This window comes from Natrix helvetica (assembly GCF_964273705.1).
Source record: "Natrix helvetica genome assembly, chromosome: 4".
In the NCBI taxonomy this organism is placed as follows: Eukaryota; Metazoa; Chordata; class Lepidosauria; order Squamata; family Natricidae; genus Natrix; species Natrix helvetica.
In genome coordinates this window covers 131,051,769-131,071,134 of record NC_138550.1, presented here as the reverse complement: position 1 = coordinate 131,071,134, position 19,366 = coordinate 131,051,769, and the positions used below count along the sequence as shown (strand labels likewise).

The window sequence follows — 19,366 nt, the reverse complement described above, 5'->3', positions numbered from 1 at the left end:
AATAACACTGAAAGACATTTCACATAAAAGTACAGTCTATACTTGCTTTGTTAAAGATCACATAATACTGCTCAATTGATTCAGTAGCACTTGATATGAGATAAAGAAGCAGATAACATACCAGAATGATTAACTAAGGCCCGAGTTTGTCCATCTGCCGTTGGAGTAATCAAATCCCAGACAAAACTTTTGATATTCTCATCCCCTTTATAATGATTGAGACAATATACAAGGATAGTTCGGCAAATAGTTTCCACATCTTGCTCAGTTAGCTGGCGCTTATAACGTCCATGTAAAAGGATATCAGTCCATCGTCCCCAGCTATATTAAAAAAAGTAAATTACATTTTGGCATTACAGGTAGCCCTACTTACAACTATCTGTTCAGCAACTGTTGAAAATTTATAATGACAGTGAATGAAGGGACTTAGACATATACCCAAAGTTATAGCAATTACAGCACTCCTGCAGTTATGTGAATAAAATTCAGGCACTCTGCCAACCCTTATGGCCACTTCTCTTTTCCAAACACAATCTTCAAAAAAGGTTAAAAGGACCAAACTATTATGGGGGGAAGTGGAGGAGACCTAAGGGTGAGGGTCCCAGCAGGGTGGGAAGCAGAAAGCCTCAGTGCAGGAGAGGCCTGGGACAGGCTATGTATGCCCTAATAAGATGCTGCAGTGTGGGCCTGAGCCTGGGCCAGGCCATCTAGACCTTCTCCCCCACTCCAAGGCACCCCATGCTCTATTTAATGGCAGCAATTAAGAGAGCAGGGATTGTCGTAATTAAGCAAGGCAATCATGTGGGAATCTCACTTAACAACTGTCATAACAGGCAACCATAATTCTGGGCTCAATTGCAGTCATAAGTCAAGGACTACTTATACTGCAGAAGTTTTGTATTAAAATATGTACATATGTATTTTGTGGGTGTAAGTTATTTTACTAAGCAAATAGCAATATATATAAAATTATATATATATATAATTAATATTTTATTATACCAGAAAAAATAAAATGCACACGTTTAATGTAAATGGATCTCATAAATTCTGAATAGGCGTACATATCCCAGAGCAATTTCAGGAATTTGTACTAGCTCTTCACAGGAACAAAATTAAGACAGATATTTAATACCATCCTAGAATCATTCACTAAGGCAATTTTGCTAAATTCAATAATATAATGAAGGATGGGAGCATAACTTTAATTTGAAAATTATCAATTTTTCATAAATATTAGTTAACTAAACTATAAAATAAGTGCTGCACAAAATGTAATATTTTAACTACCTGTCCATTCCCATCATAAACACTTCTAACATAATAGCAATAGCACTTAGACTTATATACCGCTTCACAGTGCTTCACAACCCTCTCTAAGCAGTTTACAAAGTCAGCATATTGCCCCAACAATCTGGGTTTACTGACCTTGAAAGGATGGAAGTCAACCTTGAGCCTGGTGAGGTTCGAACTGACAAATTGCAGTCAACTGGCAATCAGCAGAGTAGCTGCAGTACTACACTCTAACCACTGTGCCACCACAGCTCTGTGTTGTAGGGTTTTTTTGTTTATAGGCATTTGTTGCTTAATTACCATTGCTTAGCAAAGGCTTGAAGTTATGATGGCTTCAGAATGGATGCTTTACAGCCTGTAAAGTACTTCTGACCATTGTAAAATGCTATACTGCCCCCCTGCAGTCACATGATCTTATGTCACATGCTTGGCAACCTGCTCACATTTATAACCAGTTATGGCATCCTATAGTCATGTGACCACAATTTGTGGTGGGTTTTGCCATTTTCTGGCAAAAACTGGCAGAAAGTACCAATTGTAGATGCTGGTTTCCTTTAACGACCATCTGGTTTGCTTAACAACATTTATAACTCTCTTTATTGAAAAACAGCCATAAAATCAAACCAGCTCATGTGTGGCCAATTTGATGATCAAAATTCCAGGTCCAACCATGACAATAAATTAAGGACTACATGGTGCAAGATCTTGGGAATGATGGTAACAGAAGCAGGTTTCTTTTAAAAAGGGAAAACTACTTTGTTAATGAGCTTAAGAATTTCTAGTACGTGATTAGATAACAATTGTGGTTATGCAACTATATTTTTAATCATTGGATTTTCTAAATGGCTTGAAAGAAAATCTAGGTTTTAACAATAGTTGCCTCAATGTTACCACTGACAAAATTGTAAGAGTGGCAGCCTAAACATGTATATTAGATGCCAGGTTGGAGAAGGAGATACTGTGTATGATGTTTGCAGAATGGTTGCCATATATCTATTGCAGCTCTCTGATAATGAATTTATCTGGAGAGATGGGTGGAGAAGAAATGAAGCTATACAATCTAAACTATGATGGGAAGGACTGGTGTTTTGCACTATGTATATTGGTTGAAATGTGCTATCAGTGTGTTTCTCTCCCATATTCCAGAATACAGTTGCCTGTCAACTAATCTTTTAGTGTGGCAGCGCTGTTAGTGAATGCCAGATCAACCCAAAATAATGCACAAAAAAGAGAGCTTGCTTGGTGTACATTAATGAGACCAGACAGGGTTAGTTTGATCCAGCACTGCCTATTTTGGAGATACCAGCATAAATTGGAGTGTGGGGGGAGAGAACAGATGATATTTGAAATCTACCAGCAGGCCATTCAGCTCTGTTGCTGGTTTTAGAGGGTGTGTTCTAGTATTAGGCTACAGAAAGGGGAATGTTTGTGTATTGACCATTTCACTATTTCTTAAATTAGTCATGGTGATTTCTGATAGTAGAGAAGCCAACAATGTACTCCATGGGAATTTTAACGTCAATTTCAGGGCTCTCTTTTGATTCCTGGCTTGTGATGTGCTGAATTCTATTGTATACCATGGGACTGTCTTAATGGATCACTGACTGCACGTTAGGAAACAGAACATATTCTTCATCTGGTTGCATTTGAATAGGAAGAAAATGGCCTAAAAGTGAAGTGAGTTGCCATCCACTTTTTGCCATGCTTAAGCATTTTCTGACAAGATTAGAACTGCCAGATTTTTTTAATCTCCCTATAGAGTGGGGGATCCATTAGGATCATTGAATTTGGGATAATTATGTAATGTTAAAGATTCCTGAATGCCTTGGTGACAAGGCTGGCAATTCTGCTGAGACCCTAACTTGAATATTAATAGTGTGATTAAACGGATCGCTGACTAAATCACTCTTAACATCTCTGCCAATGTAAAGTCTGGAAAGCTTTTTGGACTTCAGAAGGCCTATGGGCAATGAAACATATCACAAAATGGCTGGAGCACAAATAGTGAAAATCAAATCTGAAGATAAATTTATTGTGCTAACATGAAGCAGTAAAGGTAATGAAGAAGAGTTTCTTTATAGCCATCATGCCATATTCTCATCTCTAATCATCTAGCAAAATAATACTGTGTTGTTAGTGGATTTTATAAATTCTATTCCTATAAATAGATTCTTGGAGACTACAACCACACTGATGAGGGCGCTTACAAGATAAAATTATTCTTTTATATTTTGACCCAGGCACTATGGTTGAACAAAATGCCTGAATCAATGCCTTCCATCATATGCCTTCCTAATTCCTTTCCTTCATGTCTGATCTGAATCAGCTGAGTAAGAATAAGTGGTTGGAATCAGTAAATGCACTTCTGTAGAAGTTTGGCATTAGCTAACTTGAGATGTATGTTAGAGCACTTCCACTTTAAAAAGCCCACTCTGAATCATTTGGTTATTAATCTGTTCATCCAGTCAATAATCTATCCTTGAAAAGATGGTAAATACATAGCTACATGTGTTGTTGGAAGAAAACAAGATATTTGGACTCACTCCAAAACTGACTGAGGTTTGATTATCACAAACATATGTGTTTGGTTATCACAAACATATGTTCAGAAGGTACATCAAATATCATTGTAATAAAATACAAAGTGTATGTGGCAACTGCTCCCTTAAATATACTACCGTGTTTACCCGAAAATAAGACAGGGTCTTATTTTCTTTTGCCCCACAAAATATGGCCTTGGGCTTATTATAGGGGAGGGCTTATTATTTCTGGGGCAGGTGAGAAGCAAGGCGCGCCTTTTACCTTTCCAGCTCCGTCGCATTCCTTGCCATTGTGCTCAGGGAAGCGGCTAGAAAAAAAAAACTTCTCACGAGTTCAATCAAACATCTTGAAATCGCAAGGTTTTTTTTTAACCAGGGGCTTTCCTGAATACAATGGCGAGAAACGCGACGGCGCTGGAAAGGTAAGAGGCGCGCCTCGCGGCCCAACATCGCCCACCTCGCCCCAATGGTAAAGGCAGCCTGCCTGGTTCCCTTCTCCACCGTCCCTTTAACGAGGGGTGGCAGGTGTGGGGGGGGGGGAGAAGCGAGGCGTGCCTCTTACCTTTCCAGCTCCGTTGCATTCCTCGCCCTTTTGCCGATTGAATCCCCTTGTAAAAAACCTCGCGAGTTGAACTAATGAGGTTTTTTTTACAAGGGGATTCAATCGGCAAAAGGGTGAGGAACGCGATGAAGCTGGAAAGGTAAGAGGCGCGCCTCGCGGCCCAACACCGCCCACCTCACCCCAATGGTAAAGGCAGCCTGCCTGGTTCCCCTCCCCGCCGTCCCTTTAGTGAGGGGTGGGAGGTGTGTGTGGGAGAAGCGAGACGTGTGTCCTAGCGCTACCAGAGACTGACAGCTCCGTCGCATTCCTCGCCCTTTCGCCCATTGAATCCCCTTGTAAAAAAAATATCGCGAGTTGATTTCATGAGATTTTTTTACAAGGGGATTCAATGGGCGAAAGAGCGAGGAACGCGACGGAGCTGGAAAGGAGGGAGGCGCGCCTCGCTTCTCCCCCCCCCACCTGCCACCCCTCGTTAAAGGGACAGTGGGGAAGGGAACCAGGCAGGCTGCCTTTACCATTGGGACAAAGTGGGCGGTGTTGGGCTGCGAGGCGCGCCTCTTACCTTTCTAGCTTCGTTACGTTCCTCGACATTGTATTCAGGGAAGCCCCTGGTAAAAAAAAAAACCTTCTCGCGATTTCAAGATGTTTGATTTAACTCGCGAGGTTTTTTTTTCCCACCAGCCGCTTCCCTGAGCACAATGGCGAGGAATGCGAGGAAGGGAAACAGGCAGGCTGCCTTTGCCATTGGGGTGGGCGGTGCTTTTTTGTGTGAGAAGGAACAGGCGGGAGGGGGTGATCACATTGCTGGCCTGCCGCTGTTTTTGCGGAGAGCCCTCTTTTTGCCCCGGAAGCTGTACCGGTAGGTGGTACAGTGTTAATGGCGGGGACCGGTTGCGCATGCGCTTAAATATTTGGGGCGGGCTTATTTTCAGGGGAGGGCTTATTATGGTGCATGCTCTGAAAAGCCCGATTGGGCTTATTAGCAGGGCATGTCTTATTTTCGGGGAAACATGGTATATGTCTCTCAACTATGATTTAGTACGGACACTTTTTCAATGTGCTGTCTGACAATGATCTGCTCCAGAGAAAGAATATTCTCAAGACAAGTTCCCATTAACAGAATTCCCCCTTTGTTCAAATATGATTGGCTCTGAATCTTGTCAGTTTATAGAATTAACTAAAATGTACACCTGTTTACCTAGTCTGCTAATTACATCTGTGCTATTTCCTAATTAATGTGTATCATTATTATTTTAGCTGTTTATAGTCTAGTTTTTCTGGAGATTCTACCAAGTTGCATAATCATAATTGCCATCATGAACATCATTTATACTTTTTTACTTTTTGTAAATAATTTTCTAACGTGAATTATTTTTCACTTTAGAATGATTTTTAACAATGAATTTTGTTTAGAAATGATGTGTTGGTATGAATGGGTAAATGAATGGGAAATGGAAGAATATAACAATTCAGAATAATGCAAGCAAGCCAAATTCCTCCAGTTCACTGTCAAGGAGAATAATGTATTCCAAGAAACATCTATTATATCATGGGAGACTTCTATTTGTAATCTCTGTATATCTCTGCCTATATAAGTAGAAAGGATCAAATAATATAAAACCTTGAATACGGTTTTGTTTTCCAGTTTATTTTACTTACCCATAGACTAACAGATTTTTTTCTACTCTAAAGCATTCACTTCTTGCATATCCCTGGGATTTGTCCTGTGGCCTACGAAGTTTTATGCTAGGTTTTTCTTCAGCATCACTTTCGAGGTCTGAAAATTCCATCAGTTCATCTTCCTTGACTGCGCTGTATAATCTAGTTTGCTTTCTTATTCTTGGAGTATCAATAACTAGATTGTTCTATAACAAAAATAAAAAAAAATATTTCTGTTTAACAAGTAATAATAAATGAATTTTAGCAAATTAAATAAAACAGATAAGTTTAAATTCCTCACCCTTCCATTTAAGGCTTCAATATCAAGTTCAGCTTTTTTTGCCCATTTCTGCCAGAAATTAGGATCATCTAAAGAAATATCTGTTCTGTTACCAGATGCAACAAAACTAGCCTAAAACAAAACAATATAATAGTTTGATTAAAGGCTGCAATATACACACACTTATGCAATGAAAATTATTTTGTGTTATTCAACAGTGTTTGCATATCTATAGAAATAAAAATAGAAAGATAAATAAAAATAGAGATCCAAAGAGAAAGAGAGTGACCAAAGGTGCATGGAATATTTTCAAAGATCTGATTTTACCAGAAATTTTTATTGGGCGATAGGACTCAAAACATGTCAACTTTTAATGCTTTATGTACTGCTTTCATTCAGCAGTATCCTCAAGATGAGAACAATGACAAATCCCTGTCTGCCAGAAACAAATGAAATAACTAAATGTCTGCCTTTTAAACATATAAATATTATTAAGATGCAAAATGTCATTTGAAGTAAAAAGGAGCATTCTCTGGGTGAAAGTGTTGTGACAAAAGACAACATTCTTTATTATCTGCTGCAGTGTCACATGGTTGGAGCACAAAGGGTCAAATGAGTACTTTAAAAATCGTATTCTACTTTCCAAATGACTTCATCCTTCTTCTAAAATCAGTGACGGGAAGCATTCAATGGAATAAGTGAAATAAATTATTTTCCCTTAAGTACTGTACAAAACTTCCTAATAAATATTCCACACAAAGTGTATCACTACTAGGTAGTTCTCCATATCATGTTTTAAAAATGCAAAACACAATACTTTGAACTTACCTGAATAATCCCCACTGAGCATTCTAGTTGAGATACAGGTTCTCTAAAACACCTTATTTATACATTGAACAGACATTGAGGTTTGTTTTAATGTATGAAATTTGATATTCCAGATATTTTATAGATTCTTCTTTTTTTCTACAGGGCTTTCTTATTTTTTCTATAGAAGGGAAATTGCTTTCAAATTATATTCATGTTTCAATTTGCATATTTGTACAGATTTAGTGAATAGATGACTTAGATTCTGATTTGGAACAACATTATTTGAGTGTCTGCTACAATGCAATTCAAGGATAAATCTATTTTCTGGGATTATCTATGGGAAAGATCATTCATGCATAATTCTGATTAATTTAGAAAATTAACTTCTTACTGACCTTTGCAAATGTGGAGCCTTTTCCCTCAGACTCAATTGTGATTGTGTGTGTTCGTCTCAGAAGAATTTGATCTATATCCTCTTCACAAAATTTGGATCCTTCATCTTCTTCATCCATTAAAGCACCGTAAGCGCCTTTCCTCAAAAGATCCTCTATTTCCTTTTTGGAGAGCTGCTGAACCTAAGTTGTGAGGAAATGGAGCTGCCTTTTTATTTTTGATTAAAACTTTTTTTTTTCTTAACAAGCATAATTAGGATTAGGAAACAATTTTATGGTCCCTGGGATTTTATCCAGTATTGTTTTTCCTTTGAAATCAGAAGGAAAAATTCAAAATGGTACTTTCCTTTTGTTGGTTCAGGAGGCCACCTTTTCCTAAACTTGAAGTTTCTGGATCACACCTTTCTCATTTCTATGCTATACTTCCCAATTAAAAATAAAGCAATAATTGGACTACATTTATTCCATTTCAATGTATATCAAAGGTTGGAATTTTTTTTTCAAAGCAACTGAACATGAAAGGCATTGCAATAAATTCAGTTCTTATTACTTACAATGGATATAGAAAGTCCATATAGCCCAATTAAAATGCAGGGGTTTTGAGATATATAAAAAGATAGATCATTTAACTTTTTCCATCTTTAATATAACATACAAGCGGTATAATTCAACTAAAAAACAAACTCAAATCTTTTAGAGGAGAAAATAACAATAAAAGACTAGTATAATGTGGCTGCATAAGTGTATTAAACTAATACTTTATTGAAGCCATTTTTGACTTTATGACAGCATCCAGTCTTTTGAGGTAAGAGTATATCAGTGTAGCACAAAGTGCCTTGGAACTATTTGCCTACCCTTCCTGTAAAAGTGCTCCAAATCTGTCAGATTGCAAAGGCATCTCCTGTGCACAACCCTCTTCAGGTTCTCAGTTGGATTCAGGTCTGAGTTGGGCCTTTCTAAAACTTTGATCTTATTCTGGTAAACCATTCTTTTGTTGATTTGGAAATATGCTTTTTTGTTGAAAGGTGAAATTATGCTTCATCTCCAGCATTTTAGCCTGAAGGCTAAAGCCTGAAGGTTTTGTGCCAAAATTGTACTGGTATTTGGAACTGTTCATAATTCCTTCCACCTTCATTAAACTCCAATTCCAACTGAAGAAAAGCAGCCTCAAAACATACTGCTGCCACCACCATGCTTTACTGTGGGTATGGTGTATTTTTGGTGATACACAGTATTGTTTTGGTGAGAAACACGGTTTCAAACTATGAACTCAGATCATAACACATTTTTTTCACATACTTTTGCCAGACTTGATTCAGGTTTTTACAAAATGTAACTGGACTTGGATGCTTTTCTTTGTAAAAGAAGGCTTCTGTGTTTCCACAGTATCCCACAGTCCAGACATATGAAGAATATGGGAGATTGTTGTCACGTAGTGCATAATCAGTACTTGCCAAAAACTAGTGTTGCTGTAGATCTCTTGGCAGCCCCTCAGACCAGTTTAATTCCTGTTTTTTGATTAATTATGGAGGGATGTCAGTTCTTGGTAATGTCATTGGGGTGCCATATTTTCTCCACTTGTTGATGACTGTCTTTACTAGGTTCCATGGTACATCCAACGTCTTGAAATTTTTTTGTACCCTCTCCTCACTGATATCTTGCAACAATGAGAACCTTTTGATGCTTTGTAAGCTCTTAACAGAAAACAGAATAACAGAGTTGGAAGGGACCTTGAAGATCTTGTAGTCCAATCCCCTGCTTAGGCAAAAACCCTACACTACTTCAGACATGGTTATCCAACATCTTCTTAAAAACATTGTGTTGGAGTATTCACAACTTCTGGAGGCAAGTTGTTCCACTGATATTGGACTATAAGACGCACCGGACTATAAGATGCACCTACATTTACAGAAAGAAAACAAGAAGAAAGTGTTTGCCTTCCCCGCGTCACATTTTTGCCCTCCCTGGCCCGCAGAAGCAATCTGCAGTGTTCCACGTGACCCATTTTCACCAAAAGCGTGCCTGTTTTTGGCCTGCAGAGTGCTTCTGGAGGCCTGGGAGGGAGACAACACAATGCTCAGGGGGTTTGAGAACCCCAAAATAGGCCTCCATGTTTTAGCCTCCAGTGCCCTAATCATCTTTGTTGCTCTTATCTGCACTCTTTCTAGAGTCTCCACATCTTTTTTACATCGTGGCAACCAAAACTGGATTCAGTATTCCAAGTGTGGCCTTACCAAGGCATTATAAAGTGGTATTAACACTTCACGTGATGTTGATTCTATCCCTCTGTTTATGCAGCCTAGAACTGTGTTGGCTTTTTTAGCAGCTGCTGCACATTGCTGGCTCATATTTAAATGGTTGTTCACTAGGACTCCAAGATCCCTTTCACAGTTACTACTACTGAGCAAGGTATCATCTATACTGTACCTGTGCATTCCGTTTTTGTTGCCTAAATGTAGAATTTTACTTTTTTTACCATTGAATTTCATTTTGTTAGATAACGCCCAATGTTCAAGTTCAAGTTCCCCATCTATCCTCTCGTCCAAGTAACTGATGAAGAAGTTGAAGAGTACTGGGTCTAAAATAAAGCCTTGGGGTACCCCACTGCACACTTCCCTCTATGTAGGTGCAGTTCCATTGAGGACTACATGTTGACTAAGGTTGGTAAGCCAGTTATGAATCCATCTGGTGGTGATTTTTCTATTTTATCTAGTAGTAGGTTAGGTCTACTTTATCAAATTCCTTACTGAAGTCCAAGTAAATGATATCGACAGCATTCCTCAGGTCTACTAATTTTGTCATTTTGTCCAAGAATGCAATAAGATTAATCTGGCGTGATCTATTTTTGGCAAATTCATGTTGGTTTTTGGTTATTACTTTGTTTGCTTCTAGGTGTTTGCTGATTCGTTGCTTGATTATCTTTTCCAGAATCTTCCCTGGTATTGAGGTCAGGCTGATAGGTCTGTAGTTTTTCCCCTTTTTTTGAAGATGGGAACTACTTCAGCTCTTTTCCTGTCCTCTGGCAGTTCCCCAGTGCTCCAGGATCTTTGCCGGTTCCTTCAGAATCTTGGGATGTAATCCATCTGATCCTGGTGATTTGAACTCATCTAGGGTAGATAGGTGCTCACTGACAATTTTCTTCCCTATTTTAACTTGTATTTCTAATTGTTTTTTGTGGTGCTGTTTTTGATAGGTTGGACCAGAGGTGGGTTGCTGATGGTTTGGCCGAACTGGTAGTGGAATTCAGGCCTGGATCACAGAACCGGCAGTGACCCAGGCCTGCCACGCCCCCGAACCGGTTCCCTCACTGCTGCTTGGCCGTCACCATTTTGGATTTTAGTGACTGCATGTGCACAGTTCACTGTAAATTGTTCTGCACATGCGTGTAGAACAGTTTACATTGAACAACGCGTGAAGCACAGATTGCGAATCGCGAGTAACGCCAAAGCAACCCACCCTTGATTTGGACTGTTTTTTCCCTTTGCGTAAAGATAGTTGCAAAAAATGAACTAAGCAGTTCTGCTTTCTCCCTGCTACTTTTTCCCAGCAATGGACCAATTGTTTCCTTTACTTTTTTCTTGTTTTTAACTTGTTGGAAGAAGCTTTTTTAAAATTATTTTTTACTTTTGTCTCAAGTCTTTGTTCATTGTGAGCCTTAGCTTTCCTCACTTCATCTTTGCAGGCTCGGGCTATTTGCTGATATTCTGCCTCAGTTATTTTCCCTTCTTTCCACTTTTTATACTTGTTCTTGTTGTCTTTCAATTTGTCAGAGTGTTCTTTATGCAGACATGCTGGGTTTTTTTGAGAGCTGTTATTGTTCTTCTTAATTGGTATTGTGCTAGATTGGCATTTTATAATTTCACTTTTCAAAATTTACCAAGCTTCTTGAGTTGTTTTCCCCTTGAGATTCTCATCCATGGAATCTTTCCAAAGCTCTCTTAAAGTCCAAGACTCTAGTTTGACCTTGTTCGATTGCTTGTGCTAGCATAATATTGAATTCCAATACTGCATGATCACTCGCTCCCAAGGTTCCTGTAGCTTAAATACCTTCTATCATTTCATCTCTGTTAATGAGAATTAAGTCTAATATGGATGATCCCCTTGTTCCCTTCTCTACTTTTTGGGAAACAAAGTTGCCTGCTAGGTTTGTTAGGAACCTGTTGGATCTTCCACTTGGTGCAGAGTTTGTTTCCAGTTGATGTCAGGGTGTTAAAATCCCCCATTACTATTGTGATATGCTTCCTACATACCTTAGTTAGCTGACTAGCAAAAAGTTCATCTACTTCCTCTGCTTGGTTGGGTGGCTTGTAGTATACACCTATGGCAATGTCATTTACCCCTACCCTTTAATATTGACCCAAATGCATTCAAGATAATGTTTGTCATTGTTGTGCTCTATTTCTGTAGAGATGTAATTATTTCTTATATGTAGTGCAACCCCACCTCCTCTTTTATTTGGTCTATTTCTTTTAAATAATTTAAAACCCTCTACCTGTATGTTCCATTTGTGGGTTTCATCCCACCAAGTTTCCGTAATGGCAACAATATCATATCTGCCCTCATTTATTTGAATTTCTAATTCCCCCTGTTTATTCCTCATTCTTTGTGCATTGGTGTATAGACATTTGTCCATTTTGATTCCCCCTGTGTTTACTGTTTACATAACTTGTGTTGTGCCTGATTGCCCTTACTTTCTTGCCATCTATTTGGTTAGTGCACATGGCATGGCACACACTATTAAATGCTTGGTTTTGCTTGACAGCAAGATTGATCATCTTACCCACACAAACATCTAAGTTACCTGCACTGGTAACCCTATGAATTTTAGATTGCTGGGGATAGAAATATTCTGTATCAATTAATTCTCTGTCCCTGCTGTTCAGTTTAAATGTTTATCCAGAAAATCTGTGAATTTAGTGCCAAGTAACTCAGTCCCTTACTTTGATGGATTGAAACCATCTCTTTGGTACAGTTTTTCATTGGACCAGCTGCAGACATCATGACTACAGTATTTTTCAGAGTATAAGATGCACCAAGGTTTTGAAGAGGCAAATAAAAAAAACAATTTTTTTTTGCACTCTGCAAACCTCCCAAAAATGGCTGGTTTTTCGTGAAAACGGGCCCATTCCCCCCCCCCCAAAGGGCATGAATAGCCCTTAGAAGGCTTGCAGAGTGTTCCTGGGGAATTGGGGGGGGGGCGGCAAAAGCAAGCAAAAATGGCCCATTTATGTCAAAAAAAGGGCATGGATAGCCTTTAGGAAGCTTATAGAGTGTTCCTTGGGAGGTGGGGGGGGGGTTGAGCAAAAAACAGCCCGTTTCTTTGCTCATTTCTGCCCTCCCCAGCCCCCAGCAGCTCTCTGAAAGCCTCCTACAAGCTATGCATGGCCATTTTGGTGAAGGGCACGGAGTTTTAGGAGGCAAAAAATGCCGTATTTAGTGTATAAGATGCACCCAGATTTTCAGCCTCTTTTTTGAGGAAAAAAGATGCATCTTATACTCCGAAAAATACAGTAATAAAACCAAAGCCTTTCCGTTTACACCATCCCTTTAGCCACACATTAAACTCTGCTACATGCTGGCCTTTTCCTTTTTGTTCCTTATAAACTGATAAAATTTCTGAAAAGATAAGACTACAACCTATTCTATTAAGTTCATGCCCCAAGCTCTGGAAATCATTCTGCACAAAGTACATCTTTTTGGAACACATAATTTGTGCCAAGATGTATAATGGCATCAACATCACAATCCTTACTGGCATTCTTGACTATCTTAAAAATACGCCTCTGCTGGCAGTAGCACCTGGCAGACACCTGACCTCTTTTTCTGTGAGGCAACTGCATAAATGTCAGATAAATCCTACTTGAATAGTTGAACTTTATATATATACTTTATATCAGAGTTACTTTAATTGATGGCAAGTATGTACTACTATTTAACATCAGTTTGAATTGATTATTCTGAACACAGAAACATCCCAACTTATAATAGGGTGTTGACACTTATACAGGCACATTATTCTAGTTCATTTTGCAGCACTAAATAATTTTAGCTTGTTTTTCAATTGACTTGTACAGCTTAAATGTTATATTAAAGGTGGAAATAATTCTTAAAGGGTTTATCGCAAAAACCTGGCATTTTAACAGGAGTGGGTAGACTTTTTATATCCAGATTTTTATGTACTAGTTCCTTATTAATTAGAACATTTAGATGGAATACTTGGATGGGATTATGTAGTTGATCTGTCAAATCTTTTTTGAATAAAATACAGACTATCAATTTCAAAAATAACAATTATTTTTGAAATGAATAAAGTACACACCATTAATAAATTATATAGTAAGAAGAGAGATACTAGGGGAAAAAAACCTTCTCTAGTTAACAAATGAATGAAATTTAGAATATACTTTATGGCAATAAATAATAGCATATCTCTCTCTCTCTCTCTCTCCCTCCGTCCCTCCCTCCCTCTCTCATCCATCCATCCATCTATCTTTGAATGGACGAAAATCAGGAAATCCCAGAGCTGTAAACTAAACTCAGAAGTTGAATAAATAACGTAAAAAAGTATGTGTGACTGCCATATTCCATATTACTGCAGATAAAACAACATGGGCATATGTGTGTAATCATCAGAAGTCAAGCTCCACTCAAAGAAAACTTTATACTATTTTTAAAGCTATAAATATAAAAAGGAAGGGAAGGGAAGAAGTGGAGCATATATATTTTACCCCATTTGTAGCATTCTCTCTTCCGCTCATGGATTGAAGCACAGCTTTATCAAGACCAAGTTTTAAGCTTGCTTTGTCAAACATTTCCCTTTCATAAGAATTCCTTGTTATTAATCTGTAGATCTTCACAGATTTGCTCTGTCCTATCCTGTGACATCGAGCTTGAGCCTGGAAAAATATGACATGAGATGTATTTTTTCAAACAGATTAAAATAGGTAGTAAAATGAACAAATGTTAGCACAATATGTTGTTTTAAATTTTTTGAAGTGTTCAACCACAACGTATTACCTGAGCAATAAAGGGAAGGGGAGCACTAGGGAAATAGAATATGTCAACTGCCTTTTACAATATTACCTGAAGATCATTTTGAGGATTCCAATCTGAATCAAAAATAATGCAGGTATCAGCAGCTGTAAGATTAATTCCCAAGCCACCTGCTCTTGTGCATAGTAGAAAAACAAATCTGTCAGAATCAGGTCTGGAAAACCTATCAATAGCTGCTTGACGAAGGTTGCCTCTTACTCTGCCATCAATTCGTTCGTAAGGATATCTACAAAAATAAAGCAGTATTAATAAGGTACACCCTCTATGCCAGTAATTCAAGACTGAAAGCATTGTTCTCAGAAAATGCATCTTTTCTTCTTACTAGCTTTCCTAACTTTGCAGCTCAATTTCAGTTCTATCTGTAAAAGGAAGTACATAAGTATGTAAGAAATAAGTGAGCAGAAAGAGCAGTTATAAGATTTCTTGTATCAAAAATGTATGTCAAATTGTTGAAAATTACAAAAAGTTACAGAAAAAAATGTTGCCGATATAATTAATTGGCTCTGCGTCACCCACAATTAAGAGCCTGAAAATTGTTCCAATTGAAAAAAATAAAGGAAGATTTTTTTTTTGAAAAGCTAAAAATTATTAACGACTGTTTTATGGACCTTTATTAGAGTATGGTACATATAATATAAAATGGTTTTAATCATGTTTTATTCTAAAAGCATTATCACTTTTAGCAAAGCTCCCACCACTCTTTGAAAGAGATGGGCAGTTTAGAAATGTGAAAAATCAATCAATCAATCATAAAGTCTTACATAAAAGGCTATATACTATGACTCTGAACAAAGAGAATTAATGAATATTATTTTGTTTAGGCATTCTTCTACTTTATTGTAAAATATTCCTTGTCTGTGCAACACAGGCTAAATACTTGAATAATTGTTAGAATTTATTTCTTAAACTTAAACTATACTGTGTTCTCACCGTCTTTGAATGAGGTAGTCTTCCAGTATGTCCAAGCAGCGCACCATCTGGGAAAAGATAAGCACTCTGTGGCCACCAGCCTTCAATTTTGGCAGCAACTTGTCAATCAGTACTAGCTTGCCAGCAGCCTGGATCATTGCCTGGAGCTGAAAATCTGGAGAGTCAGGATTGTGTGTTTCTTTAAACTCTTCCAAAATTTTCTCTTCAGCACCTGCAGAGATTGGACAGCAATATGTGAATACTCTAAAGGTTTTATTGATAAAACTATGAATTTACCCCAGTTCCCCATACAATGTCTAAGTGTTTTATGTGTAAATGTGTATTTATATATTTATTTAAATTTAACATGGAAAATACATAAATAAGTACAAACAATAAAAGCAAAGCTTCCAGGAAACAAGTTTCACAACAACAAAGAGGTGCCAAGCCAGAAGTCATAACAAATTAGGGAGCAGTGAGTGACTGAATAATTAATTAGCAAATTAAGAACATTAAGTACAATATATATAACAGCGAAGAGAGAACATAATGACAAAACCATTTTTTTTAGAAAGTGTTTTACATACTGTTACTAACCATCAAAACTATAGGTTACATTAACTGAATTCTAGTATGAAACACATCTTAAAATTGAATGACTTCATTATCTACCAGGTAAAGACTACTTTGTGGCAAAATAAATTAACTGTCAATCATAATCACAGTAAAAAAGTCCCAATTAAAAAGATTATAGACAAAAAACTAACAAAATAAGGGCCACACACAACAATGTATGGATCCTCCACCACTTCATTAAATATGAATTATTGCATTGGTATTCAGTCAGAATCTGGAAGATTTGATCATATGGGAGAGCATTATATTTTTTTAAAAAAAATTCAGGACATCTTAAAATCATTATTACAAGGGTGTTTGCTAACTTAAAATATGGCTGATTTGTTTTTGTTGTAATTTAGTTTTATCTTAATACTGAAAACAAGAACATAATGACGCCCATATCCTATAAATGAAAAAATTAGTACAAGTAATTTAATATAGGAAATAAGCAGTATCATATAGCAGTAACATTTCTGAATGAAGCATTAGATTCCGTTGTATATCTTAGATAGTGTGTTACACATGACAACAGAAAGGAAAAATCCACACCAACAGTGGAAAGCAAAAATGCATACTTATTTTTAGATAATTATTTCTAATCACTATTATAGTGTATAGAACAGCGATGGCTAACCTTTTGGTCGTCACATGCCCTCATGCGTCAGCACCCATAATGCAATGCATGCGCAACACCTCTGGGCTCTGCCCCCTGCACATACATGTGCAACACCCACCCACTTGTTTTGGGCCTAGTAGGCCTGCCTGCAGCCTCCTGGGACCAAAAACTGGCCGCTGGGGCAGGCACATCACACCCCTCCATGCTCCCCCTCCCGCATGCATACGCATCTCCCAACCCCATGCATGTGCGTGTCCTGCATGCGCCCCACCCACTGTGCATGCACGGCGGACACCCGGAAATCAGCTGGCCAATGGGAGGCGCACATGCATGCGCGGTGGAGCTGAGCTGGGGTGATGGCTCATGTGCCCGCAGAGAGGGCTCTGCATGCCACCTGTGGCACATGTGTCATAGGTTCACCATCACGGGTATAGAACTATTTTGGTTTAGACAAAATTACATTTTGATGTATCATCAATTTCATTCTTTTATTATTGAATGAACCATGGTTATCTATATTAACAAGCTGACATGCTTTTTTATTATGTGATTCAGTTCACATGTCTGATGTATCTAGCCAGTTCCAAATTTATTGAGGTATAAGCCTAATGGTGACAACAAATGTTCTTTTAAAAGTAATTAGGAAATCATTTCTTCGATGAAAATAATGACATTTGGCTTGAAGATACAAGAAAGGAAGTTGATTATTGTCGTAAGGCATTGATGCAATCTTTCAAGTAAGTTGGTATGTAGTTAAACCTGGCATTTGGAGATTTACATTCTCCTCAAAAATACAATTTGTTTTAAAATTGAAGCCTGTAAATAATGTAGATTGTTAGCTGTTTTAACTGTGTAAGCTACCAAAATTCATATGCAAATGAGGTGGGTGGTCATAATACATAGAAAATTACAGTCCTTACACAAAGTTTTTATAAAATAAGAGAAAACCAGCATACCATTTATAAGGTATGGATGGTTGCAACATTTTCTCAGTTCCATCATAGTGTTTAACAGATTAGGGACATTTGCTTGACCACCTCCTTTAGACAAAAATGCGAAATTCTTTTCAAGAATAGCTCTGTAGTATTTTTTCTGAATGTTTGTCAATTCAACTTCAATAATAGTTTCTTCCTTGGGTGCCAGATTCTTCTCCACATCTTCTTTCAGTCGTCTTAACATCATTGGTTTTAAAATTGCTTGAAGTTTCTGAACCTGATAAAATAAATGTTTATATTACAATTTTCAATTCCTATTATAAATATCCTTATATAATATGTACATCTTTCCATAATTTTCTATTATTCTACATTTTTTGGAAAAATGGAAATATTTCCATAATTACTATTATCATTCATCAACAGTTTACAGGATAACTTTATTATGGTAAGAATAACTTCATTACAGTAAATGCTCTATTTAACAGATGATTTGGGGAAATGAGTTTCTGTTAAATCCAAATATCCATTAAATCAGAATTTACATCATTTGCATAATTACATAATTGACATGACTGGTGGCATTTGCAGTAAAACCCCAATTTAATAGAAACATGCTTGATATAATGCACATTATCCTGTTAATGGAATGAAGTCTGAACTGAACATTTGTCTTGTTTATACCAGGTCTGGTAAAAAGAGATCTGTTAAACAGATTGTTTACTATATTAACATGTACTAAAAGATTGTAGTAACTAACAAAGAACTATAATTCAAACATTCAGAGCAATTTACATGCACTGGAGATATTACATGACTAAAGAAGTCTTAATTGTATGAGATTTAATCATGCCAATAATTGAATAATTAAATTATAGTAAATAAAAAGGCCCATGTGTTACAATAGTACAGCCAAATCCTTGTAGCTTGTACTATATTTATGAAACAATGTATTCTCTTTCTTCTACAATGAGATACATTTTATATTGCTATTGTGTGAGCTAAAATATTGGTAATATTTTGCATACTTCATTTAAAAAGCCTATTTATCAGGTTTATTCGATCTAATAATCTCCAGATATACTGAATTAACAGTTAAATTCCTAGCTGACATTGTTCAAATGTTTTAATTGCTTTAAATGTTTTTTTTTAAAAAAATTTTGCTTTTAAATACTTGGTATTATTTTGCTTTGTGTTTTAAGTATCATTAACACATTTTAAATAATAGTTTACATTTACACAGAATCTCTTTAAAAATTACAATTTTTTTTTAAAGTTTAGATTCATTTTGACAATAAACAACTGTAAAACCTCCTATAAGTATAATAGTTTGGTTCCAATAAAAAAAAAGTTACTCTGGGGATTTTTTCAAAATTGGTGATTATTATAATTGGAAAGAAATATTTTACCTGTTCCTCAGTTTTCAGATCACCAAATTCTTGCATGAAAGTGGTTTCTGAAGGAAAACGACTTGGTTCCAAGAAATGGAGCAAGCTAAAAAGCTCTTCTACAGTATTTTGCAAAGGAGTCCCTGTTAGAAGCACCTTGTGTTCCTGCAAAAAATAAGACAGTGAAAACTTATTTATTCATTTATTTTATATTTTATTTATTTATTAAATTTTTATGCTACCCATCTCCACTACAAGATAAGATTTCAATCTCTTTCATGTTCATTTTTTCCTACTGTATTTTAGATATT

The 19,366-nt window shown here is 36.9% G+C and overlaps 1 protein-coding gene across 7 annotated transcripts in view; it reads right to left on the bottom strand.

Moving 5' to 3' along the window:
* CHD7 (chromodomain helicase DNA binding protein 7) overlaps window positions 1-19,366 on the bottom strand; it is a 200,897-nt gene that overhangs the window by 20,506 nt on the left and 161,025 nt on the right. For all 7 annotated transcript variants that reach the window (XM_081952139.1, XM_081952138.1, XM_081952140.1 and 4 more), the window contains 9 exons: window positions 19,077-19,220; window positions 17,689-17,944; window positions 15,520-15,730; window positions 14,620-14,815; window positions 14,265-14,432; window positions 7,540-7,719; window positions 6,356-6,466; window positions 6,055-6,260; window positions 122-321 (listed from right to left, as the gene is read on the bottom strand). In XM_081952139.1, coding sequence (XP_081808265.1) covers window positions 122-321; window positions 6,055-6,260; window positions 6,356-6,466; window positions 7,540-7,719; window positions 14,265-14,432; window positions 14,620-14,815; window positions 15,520-15,730; window positions 17,689-17,944; window positions 19,077-19,220 — 1,672 coding nt within the window. The remainder of the gene's footprint in view (window positions 1-121; window positions 322-6,054; window positions 6,261-6,355; window positions 6,467-7,539; window positions 7,720-14,264; window positions 14,433-14,619; window positions 14,816-15,519; window positions 15,731-17,688; window positions 17,945-19,076; window positions 19,221-19,366) is intronic.